This window comes from Rosa rugosa, chromosome 1 (genome assembly GCF_958449725.1).
Source record: "Rosa rugosa chromosome 1, drRosRugo1.1, whole genome shotgun sequence".
NCBI lineage: Eukaryota > Viridiplantae > Streptophyta > Magnoliopsida > Rosales > Rosaceae > Rosa > Rosa rugosa.
The window spans coordinates 65,289,436-65,301,343 of record NC_084820.1 but is presented as its reverse complement, the minus strand read 5'-3'; the positions used below and the strand labels follow the sequence as shown (position 1 = coordinate 65,301,343).

The 11,908-nt window shown below is 36.0% G+C and overlaps 1 protein-coding gene and 1 pseudogene across 1 annotated transcript; both read right to left on the bottom strand.

Moving 5' to 3' along the window:
* Positions 1-7,378: 7,378 nt before the first annotated feature.
* On the bottom strand, positions 7,379-8,212 carry LOC133733141 (uncharacterized). The gene has a single exon (XM_062160755.1). It carries the CDS (start codon positions 8,210-8,212, stop codon positions 7,379-7,381), a length of 834 nt encoding a protein of 277 aa, XP_062016739.1.
* Positions 8,213-9,074: 862 nt separating this feature from the next.
* Positions 9,075-9,935, bottom strand: LOC133733135 (E2F transcription factor-like E2FE; annotated as a pseudogene).
* Between the last annotated feature and the right edge of the window lie 1,973 nt (positions 9,936-11,908).

Here is an 11,908-nt window from a genome sequence, read left to right as displayed (position 1 = left end):
TTTTGAAAATAGTTCGATAGCTCAAGAGTCAATCACAACACATTGTTAAACACGATCCAAAAACAATAATTTCTTATCAGTGTGTGTGTTTCTATATATATATATATATATAGAGGAACGTTCCAAAGAGGACGTCTGTGAAGTAAGAAAAGTGCGGATCAAACGCGTGTCATCCGTTGGTTGGTCGTTGAAATTTCAACGGAGTCAACTTGATTTTCAAAGCTTATATGTGGGTCCCACTCATATCATCTTCTCTGTCTCTCTTCCTCTTCCTCTTGAAGGATCCAGAATGAGGGGACTCGTGCATGGTGGCCGGTTCGATCTCGGTCTTTTTCTTGAGACAAAGCGGCGAAAAAAGCAGACTCATCTCAAATTTCAGTCCTTCCTACCAGCGATTAAGTTTCCATGGTCGCATCTCACTGATGAAGCTCGACATAGAAGATTTTTTTCTTTTTTCTTTTCTTCTGGGTTGGTAGTTTGGTGCTCATCTCCTCTAGACTTCTCTCCTAATCTCTGTCTCTCAGATACAGCTACTCCCTTTTTGAGTTTTAATCTTCGATCGCAAAATCAAGGATTTTACTTCTCTATTTTATGGGGATCTGTTCCTCAGATAAATGACTATTCTAATTTTTTATATCAGTTTCTGGGCTCTACTCAATTAATTGGAAATTCATGTTTGGATTTACTTACGTCCCACCCACACCATCTCCTCTAATCTTTAAGTTCACTTTTACCAGCACCGCACAACCATGGCTTCGCTGGAGTTAGACGTCGGCTCTTTTCGAACCACTGAATCTTTCAATTTTGCCACATGTGCCTCTCTCCTTATCAATTTGTTCAGTACTTGACCGCAATTAACCACCGCTTCTTTTCGATTTATGATGATGTTATTAAAGCAACTGACAGGACCCGCCCCGGATTTCACCCCGAAATCCGAAGTAGCCCTGCGGGGCCCACCTTAGAAGAAATTCTACCAAAAATTTGGCAGAACTTCCTCTAAAATGGACTACCCAAAACCTGTAGAAAAACATTTACACTTCTAAATCAATTCATCCTTATGCTCCTGGAGCCACCCTGCTCCCCAAATCAACATCATCCCAATTCACATAACACAAATCACAACTTAAATAACATTAATTCCTCAGGTGATCAGAGCAATTCTAATAGCAAGGGTAGTCAAGGAAAACCTAAAACAAAGAGAAAAACGCAGAAGCCATGCTGTTGACTATGCCTCAACTCCAGTGTACGCCCGACCTCAACTAATTTCGCCTGCAAACTGGGCATTTGAAACCGAAGGGCCCAGGGGAAAGTAATTGAAAAACATGTTAGAGTGAGTGGACAAAAATAAACAAATAATTGAATAATTTTAAAGAAAAGAAGCTGTATTACTTTCCCACAAATTTAAATTCATAAAACTTCGATGCATGCAACGTTTATAAAACTTATATGTTTAAAACTCGGAGTCTCGTGAGAACATACCAGTCCCCGCTGGCTAAACGAATCCGACTAGCCCCGCTAGTCAAGTAACAAATAAAAGGATATGGGGAAGGGATGTCACAATCGGGTAAAGGACCCCTAACCTCGACTGCCACCCACACATAGATTGTGTGAGGAGGAGACTAATAACCTCAACTACCACTCACGTGAGGAGGAGAAACCTCGACTGCCACTCACAAACACAAAGTAAGTGAGGAGGAGAATAAGCTACCTCGACTGCCACTCACAAACACAAAGTAAGTGAGGAGGAGACCTAGTAATTGGACCCCGGTATGGTGAAGGAAAACATTCAAAATCCATAAAATCCGAAAGGCTTCCCCAATCTCTCACGAGAAAATATATATATTCCAATGACGTGACCCCGCACGTCAAAATATTCTCGAAAACATAATCAAATAGGCGAGAATCCTTCCGAAAACCTCAAGTACGATATTATGGTAGAAAAATCTCAAAATCGCCGAATAAGATGTAATAAAATTTCTGGAATTCTCCTCGGAAAAATCTTCATCGATCATCACATAACTCACAAATTCATTTCCCAACTCATACTCGAGATGGATTAATCAATTCCCGAAAATCAAATCATACTCCCGAAAAATAAATCTTAAATCCAAATCCGAGTATAATAAAATTAAATTCCGAAACTCATAAGGAAAAACAATGCCCAAAAGTATAGTCCAAAGCCAAATATTATACTTAATAAATAGAACGATAAATAATTAAATAAACCAATCATCATTTCGGAAAAATAAATGCATGCATCATTCTTTGAAAACAAAAGTCCACTCACAGTACTATTTAGGCGATCAAGCGTATGAGTTTCTTCGTCGAGCAATAGCTCGGTACGTCGCTCTTGAAGGGCTCCAAACTGGCCGGTGAAGTTTTTCCAGAAAAATCCAAGAACCCAAGATATTGCAATTGTCAATCCGGCCTCCACACAGCAAATTGGAATGCAAGACCTTAGGGGAAATGATCCTTGGCAAAAACCCGACCTTCGATGTCCGTTTGGTGACCGGAGGTGGCTGGAATTGCCGGGAATCGACGAAAACTCCAAACTGCAGCTGTGAAGAATTTTGCTTCGATCCGAGGTTTCTTGGCCAAATCGTCACAACCCAAGGCCGCTAGGGTGCAGGGAGGAAGGAGGCGCTCCTGTGGTGGCCGGCTGCGCGCCAGTTGGTGGCCGGAAGACGTGGAATCGAAGGAAGGAAGAAGAACCCGAAAGGGAAGGAAGAAAAGTCGGGGGAGAGGAGAGAGGGAAGGGGTGGGTTTCCGGTTTTTGGAAACCTACCTCAGTAAATTTCCATATTTAACTAAATTTTGACCATGAATAGTAACTTTCGTATTTCACTCATAGCTTTCACATACGAACTCCGATTTTTACGTACCACATATGCACGCGCTCGGTTTAACGTCTTCTACAACTTTCATGAAGAACATTTTCTCAAATTTTGACCCGAACAAAAAGTAAACTTTTAGGGCCACTAAAGTTACCGAAAAAGAGTAAAAGTAAATCAAATTGTCGTTTACTGTCCAAATGACTAGTAAATCGGTGAATTAAGATACGGGATGTTACAGCAACAGCTCTTGAATCAATTGCCAGCAACCGCAATTCTGATGCACTTTCTGATAACATTCTATCTGAGCAATCCAAATCTGTTTCTCTTTGGGTTGAACCTGCATTGGCTAATTTCTTCACCATTTAATCATATTGCCAAGAACCTTGTTGATTAATTTCACTACAGTCTAAGTCTTTAATTAACGCATCCAACTCCTTGTTCCCATCAATTGATTCCATTTCTACAATCCTCTAAACTCAGTCCTCCTAGCACCAAGTCCGTCAAAATTTAAGAAAATCAAGAGCACCCATATCAAATTCCCCACTTGATTCAGATCATTCCTGTATCAATTTCCAGAACAGGGTTTCTATATCCGGTAACGGCGAAGAATTTGACGATGGATGTGACAGAGTGAGATTTGGCGAAGAATTTGACGATGGATGTGACAAAGTGAGATTTGGCGAAGATATCTGGCTGGTGCTGCAAGAATATGAAGATGGCTAATATCCCATATTGTATACTGAGGCCCTGCCCATTTCAAGATTTATTCTTTCTGGTTAATCTGTTTCTGTTTCTGTATTTAGAGGTTGAATAGACGGAGGAGCATAAGGATCAGGAGCAAGATAGTGTTAGAGATAGAGGAGGAGATGTGGGTGGGATCCACGTGAAAATAAGGTTGATTGGCTGAATGACACGTTTCGGTCCGCATTTTTTCTTCTTCATGGACGTCCTCTTTGGAACGTTACTGTATATATATATATATATATATATATGTATATATATATATATATATGGAAAATGATTTGTGGCCTCAATGAGGCCTAAGATTTGTGGCCTCAATGAGGCCTAAGATTTGTGGCCTCAATCCTAGGTGTCATGCCATGTCACCTACACACATCACCTATTTGCCAAATCATGTCATGTAATTCTTGAGTAAAAAGACTATCTTATCCTTCCAAAATCTAATGACTCTAAATTATTTTGGTTTTCATCTAAAAATAAAATATATTATTTTGGTTTTTTTTTTCTTTTTCTTTTTTTCGTTATATATATATATATATATATATATATATATATATATATATATATATATATATATATATATATAATTCGTCAAAAAAAAATTATATACAAATATGTGTTTGTGTGTACACACACAGGCATGGAACCATGAATTAAATTTGAGGTGGGCTAAATTTTTAGGGATCAATAGATTTAATTACTTACATCAAGAAATCGATAAATACTCAAATTCTAACATAAATTACATTCTAATTTAGTCAAAAATTTCATTATAGAAGAGAAGTTAAAGTGTAATTCCTTCGCAAGGTTGAGAGAATGAGAATGAGTGCAGGAAAGAAGAGAGACTGACCCCTATAATAATGATGTGCAAAGAGAATTAGAGAGAGTTGAGTATGAGAAATGCAAAACCGGGTAGAGAGAGGAGGAGACATATAACTGAAAAAGAGGAGAGAAAGAGGAAAAAAGTTTATTTGTATAGTTGTCTACTTGTTATTTACAGACTACAACTTATCTTAATCATACATATACATAATAATATTTTCCCCCCAAAATGTTGGGGTGTGCTGCAGCACACCTCAGCCCACCCCTACATCCGTGCCTGAACACACACAAATATATATATATATATATATATATATATATATATATTAATTTCATAATTCTAACCCACAAAATTAAAAAAAAAAATGATTAAAAAAAAGTCAAATTTAAAATTGATTTCACAAAAATGGAAAGAAAATATATTAATATCTTAATTATAACCCATCAAATTTGGTAAATTGAAGTAACATTCAACTCTTTTAATAAATGAATTTAATAAAATTAATGGAAGATTAGTTTACCTTACACTAACAAGTTAATTAGAAAAGTCAAAAATTAAATTGGATCCACAAAAATGGAAAGAAAATGTATTGAAATCGTAATTAAAACCTATGAAATCTGGTAATTGAAGAGGTAAGAAAATATCATTAATAAATTGAATTGGTAAAATTCTAGATTCCATCATTTCAAAATTTCTCTATAATTTAATATTGTCTCATCCAAACGCAACATTAGGAAGTGTTCCTTAAAGGTCAAGTGAGACTTCATTAATACAACTGTTTGTTTATTTTTTCATGAAAAAACAATCATAATGTTATTAATACTATGTAGAAATTCAATGAACAATAGGTGTATAACACAGCAATAATCAAAGAAAAAGTACAATTAAGGAAGGTGTAAAGTAGAAGTCATCGTCCACATTAACATTAAAGTAAGCTAACATGTCTTACACGAACAAATAAGTAATAAGTAGCTAATAATGAGCCAGTAAAGTTTACTGGGGACTTTTCCCTAATGACATATTTACACTAAAATAGAAATCATCATCCACACTGAAATTTAAAGTCAGCTAACATGTCTTACAGTAACAAATAAGTACTAAGTAGCCAATGATGAGCTAGTATAGTTCACTAGAGACCTTTACCTAATGGCATATTCACACTTAAATAGAAGCCATCATCTACTGAAACTGAAAGAGCTAACATGTCTTGCACGAACAAGTAAGTATTAAGTAGCCAATGATGAGCTAGTAAAGTTTACTGAGGATCTTTTCCTAATGGCATAATTACACTAAAATAGAAGTCATCATCCACATTGTCTTACAGTAACAAATAAGTACTAAGTAGCCAATAATGAGCTAGTAAAGTTCACTGGGGACCTTTTCCTAATGACATAATTACACTAAAATAGAAGTCATCATCCACACTGAAATTTAAAGTTAGCTAGCATGTCTTACACGAACAATAAGTATTAAGTAGCTAATAATGAGCCAGTAAAGTTTACTGGAGACCTTTACCGAATGGCATATTCACACTAAAATAGAAGCCATCATCCATTGAAACTTAAAATAAGCTAGTGTGTCTTGCACGAATAAGTAAGTACTAAGTAGCCAATAGTAAAGTTCAACAGGGAATCTTTCCCTAATAACATATTCACACTAAAATTGAAGCCATATATCATTCACATTGAAATTGAAAGTCAGCTAAGTACTAACATGTCTTATACGAACAAAAAAGTACTAAGTAGCTAATAATGAACAAGTATAGTTCACTGGGAACTTTTTTCTAATGACATATTTACATTAAAATAGAAGCTATCATTCACATTTAAAAATCATTATTGTCTATTGAAAAATTTGGGATCAACAAAACAAGTATACTTTCAAAAATTAATTTCCTCATGTGCAATATATTGTATTCCATATTAAGCAATTTCTTTTCAGATATCAACTTCCCAATCAATTTAGATATCTAGGTTTTCAATCACCAGATTTTATGAGTTAAAATTACGATTTAAATACATTTTCTTTCCATTTTTGTGAATCCAATTTAATTTTTGACTTTTCAAATTAACTTGTTAATGTAACTAATCTTCCATTAATTTTATTAAAAGATTTACATATTGCTTCAATTTACCAGATTTCATGGATTATAATTACGATATTAATATATATATATATATATATATATACACCACATTAATTCTCCATCGAAAATATATAATTTTTTTGGACGAATTATATATATATATACACCCATACTTTTTTTTGAATATGTATAATGAAAAAGAACCCAAAATAATGAAAAAGAAAGAAAGGAAAAAAAACCAAACAATATTTTTTTTTAGAAGAAAGTCAAAATAATTTAGAGCCGTTATATATTCAACAACATATATATATATATATATATATATATATATATATATTTTGACGAATTATAGATAAATATATATATTCACAAAAATATATAAATATAAATTTTTTTTAGACGAATTATATATATATAATAAAAAAAGAAAAAAATAAAATAATATATATTTTCTAGAAGAAAGCTAAAATAATTTAGAGCCATTAAATTTTGAAAGGATAAGATAGTCTTTTTATTCAAGAATGACATGACATGATTTGACAAATTAATGAGGTGTATAGGTGACATGGTTTGACACCTAGGATTGAGGCCACAAATCTTAGGCCTCATTGAGGCCCTATATCATTGCCCTATATATATATATATATATATATATATATATATATATATATATATATATATATATGAAAGATATTATGTTATCAAATTGAGATTCTATTAGCTTTGTGGTTAATACTTCAGAGTGGCAGATCATAAGATGTTGGAACATGACTTCATATAGATCGTTACAATCAAACTAACAATTTATGTGAACTTGGCATCAATAAAATGTGGTTCTTAATCAGAACAAGACGAAATTCATTTATCACGGTTTTGAAAGTCTACACATACACTTTAGAACATGAAATCCTTCTTGTTGTATTTGCCTTCCTTTTCCTTCATCTTACGCTTCCTCTTCTTCTCACTATCTGCAACCATGTCATCATCTAAATCTTCTCCTTCTTCTTCCTCCAAATCACCCCAATGCTTTGTCTCATGATCAACTGGCTCTCGGAGCCCACAGTCTTTCATCTGATCCCTCAAGCTTACCTGATTAAACTCTTTTCCTTCATAGTACAGATCACCAAGTGCTGTGAGCTTTGGCTTAGTCTGGTACTTGAAAAAGGCATCATAAAGTACCTGATAATCAATATCCATTGCCCCCAACTTGTTACTATCTTCTTTCTCAATCCACGCCTGTCTAATTTTCTCGATTCCAGTTGCAGCAATGTAACTAGGAAGCCGATAAGGTGGCTTCTCGATTCCACTTTCACCCTCCAATTCTACCCCTTTCTTACTCCATTGCTTTGGCACCGGTACAGTATTCCGATCCGATTTCAAATTAAGCACCGGCAGTTTAGGCCTTAATGCACACCTCTGTTTCAATCTAGCTGCAATTGTTTTCTCTTGTTTTTGTTGATTCTCCTCGGCTTCTTCTCGGGACTCATCATCTTCCTTTTTCTCATCAACACCCGCTGCTTCCTTGAACATGAATTCTTCTAAACTTTTTCTCAACTCGTCAACACCCGCTCCTTCATTGCTGAACATGAGTTTTTCGAAAAGAATTCTCAACTCCTCAACACCAACCCCTTCCTCCAACATGAACTTTTCGAAAAAATTTCTCAGTTTCTCAACATCATCATCACCGTGGCTCGCTGCTGTCTGGTGCAAGATTGTCTCGTCACTCATGTTTGGACTAACGTACGAGGCAAAGTTATTAAGGTCAAGCTGTTGAAACTTGGACAAAGTAGTGATTGCAGAGAGAATATATGTAAATAGAATCCCGTTGGTTCCTTCACTTCCTTGTTAATAAAGGATTAGGAATCCTAAATTTGACAAAAGCCACTTAAAAAAAAAAAAAAAAAAAAAATTGGGAACACTTAAGAGAAACAGTTTTAGTATAATTAGACTTCTGAGAAATTCCCCATTAAAAAAAAGAGAAAATTTCAGTTACCGTCCCCAAACTATGCTGCCTGCCAAGACCAATTTGATACCCAAACTCTCAAAAGTATCAATGTGATACCCAAAGACGTATTTTGATATCAACGTGATACTTCCGTCAAAAATCTCTAACGGCGCCGTCTGTGCTGACGTGGCAAGCATGTGGGCCCAAAAAAAAAGTGAAATGACCAATTTACCTTTTTTTTTTTGTCAATTCATTTTTTTTCTTTTCATTTCTTTTTCTTCTTGTTCTTCTGGGATTTTGTTCTTCTCCTCCTCCCAAACCATCACCAATGCTGCCATCATCCTCTCCAATTCCTGCTAAAAAATCAAATCTTTCTGCACCCAGAAAACTGGTCTGGGCACCCGGCAGACACCCATGTCTTCTTCTCCGCCATAGCCCAGTACATCTTCACTGATCATCAAAATAACGCACCTATTGGATCCACTATCGCGATTCAACTACCACCTAAAACGAAACCGAAACATTTAAACACACTTACAAGCAGAGCTCTTTACCCAGCACCACCGGAAATCCGAAACCCGAAACTCAAAACTCTCTATCACTGATTCCTTGCCAAAATAGAAGCCTCGGCGTCGTCCTTGAGAATCGAATCTAAGCAATGTACCTTGAAGCATCAAGAACTCTGAATTGGATTCTTCTTAGCAACTTGAGAGTTCCACAACATCCACGCTTCCCTATAATGTGAAAACAGCTCCTTCATCGCTTGGTTCTGATATTGAGGCCGATAATAAGCCCCAAGACTCCCAGCAAACCTTGTTGATGTCAACACCCTTCCTAGCTCTTGGAACCGCCACCAGAGCGAAAGGACCAAACTGGTAGCTCTTCGAACTCTCCTTCGCCCCACAGCCATCCGAATTGCAGTTCTCAACCTCACCCTGATCTTGAACTCTCTTCTCCACAACCTTGCTCCTCTTACTACTCGCATTCGTCAGATCAGTCTCAAAGCTCCTCTTCTTAGCCTGCTCCAAATTCGGCTCCGAATTCAAATTCAAACCATCTCTTCTCCCATTCATCCCCAACCACCTGTACGGGCTTCCCTGTATCCACCGTATGAGTCTTCTCAATCAAATTCACCGACAACAACACATTCGCAATGTCATAGATCCTCCTCACCTTCGTCCTCATCACTGATACATTTTGTGCATCCCCTACTCCAAGCAGTAATTTCGCAGCTTCATCAAGAGAAATCGATTCCGATTCCGATCCGGTACACACGAACAGCTTCACGAAATTCTGCGCCAGAAGCGCCAGAGACTTTTCCCTCTTGGTCTCATCCAGGGGATTGTTGTTGTTGTTATTGCAGGCCACCGGGATCGGAGTCAGATCCAGGCCTTCTTCTCTGAGCTCCTTCAGGGCGTTAGGGACCTTGCCGAAACCCTTCCACGTGTACGTGTTCTTGGACTTTCTTGACATTTGGGGGGTTTCCGGGTAGGAGGAAGCGGCCATGGTTTAGAGAGAGCTCACAAATCCACAAATCCATTCCCAAAAAATAATCAATTGTGATAGTAAGGAGAGAGGATCAGATTGGGAAAGGGAGAGAAAGAGAGAGAGACAGAGCTCGATCTGTTTATTTATTTTTTATTTTAATTAATTAGTAGAGAAAGACAATTTTACCCTTGATAAAAATATCACATGGGACCCAGATGCTTGCCACGTCAGCAAACAGACAGCGCCGTTAGAGATTTTTGACGGAAGTATCACGTTGATATCAAAATACGTCTTTGGGTATCACATTGATACTTTTGAGAGTTCGGGTATCAAATTGGCCTTGGCAGCATAGTTTGGGGACGGTGACTGAATTTTTCTCTAAAAAAAAAAAAATACTGGTGCAAGCGTGTATACTTTTAAGAAAGGTATTGACCAAGGTAATTTAGCTCTGCTGCAATGTCAAGTTCCACGAAAGGTATTGAAAGTAGTAGTACTACTACTGCCGCTATCAAACGAGATTTGGGTAGATTATCGGCCTCTGCTTCTGGTCATATTCATCGTTCGAATAGGTCCAAATCCAGAAGTAATACTAGTTTTGACGATCTCCCTGAGGATGTATTTGCCGAAATCCTTTGTCGACTTCCTTGCAATAAAATTCTTGTTCGATGCAAGTGTGTGTCCAAACGCTGGCAGAGCCTTGTCTCGTTTCTCGTATGTGATCCTAAGTTTATTGGACGGTTTATATGCCTCAAGCATGATGGTAAAACACCAATAATTCGTAGTCTACTGAATTGGGAAGGAAACGAATTTCGTGTCACCAAAGCGGAGGAATTACTTACCACAATGAAGATGAAAGCAGAGGAATTGATTACCGCGGTGACTATGAAAGTAGAAAAGTTGCTGACCAGAATGACAACTAAAGAAGAGGATGAAGCGTATATTACAACAGCCGACTTCGCTACCATAATGACCACAACCGCTGAGAAGCAAGGTTTTAAATTTCTCCGAAACTGCCGAAATTTCCGTCGAAATTTCCGTAATTTTGAAGTACCGAAACGAAATTCATATGCTATATCATTTCCGTAAGAAGTTTCCCGAAATTTTCAGAAATTTTCCGTACATTTCCACGAAATTCTTAATTTCCGAAATATCTACACACACAATATATATTTAAAAATTCATACCGAAATTTTGTCCGAAATTTCTCTAAAATTTCTGTTAAATTTTATGTCACCTACAATGAATTTTTACTTCATACTTTTATAGAGAAAATATGAAATTTTGATTTTGATTTTTTTTTTTTTTTTTTGCAATCAAGTTGAATACAACAAAAAATCTTTTTGTTTTTATCTGCTACAAAGTTGAATGCTCCAACCATAACATGATTTCCTTTTTGCTTCGTCTCAAATATTGTATGCTTCATACACTGTAACATCATATTAGGTAATTCCACAATATCTGATATATGGATTGCATGTGGAAAGGGAACAACACGTACACATACAATAACCATGTGATGAAGTACGAAAATCATTTCCAAAATTCATGTACTTGGGAGCAGTATTGTATGATACTAAATGAAAGCAGTTCAACCAGCTAGATCGAACCACATCGTAATAGCTTTTATATTCTTTTTGTTGTACTTGTTCATTTTCATTCATGGAGTTTTAGTTTTACGTGCCCCGCCCCACCCCCTTGTAATTTTCTAATTATTAAAAAAAGTAAATCATATTTACATTATCAATATACAACACATTATCAATACACATAGATAAAAACATTAGTTTAGCAATCTACTACAGTACTAGTTAATTACTCGTCCATATAAAATATCATAATTCTGTTATAAATGTATAATTTTAGAGATGTTACATTGTAAATAGGTTTATTATAGGTTAGTTTAGTCTATTTAAAAGTTTCATTCAAAAATATCATTTTATAAATGCAATTAATTTGATTTCTTTATTTTTAACCGAAATTTCCACCGAAAT

What these genes read in the sequence shown, in the direction of transcription:
- LOC133733141 (XM_062160755.1), bottom strand. Translation starts at nt 8,212, where the DNA reads ATGAGTGACGAGACAATCTTGCACCAGACAGCAGCGAGCCACGGTGAT.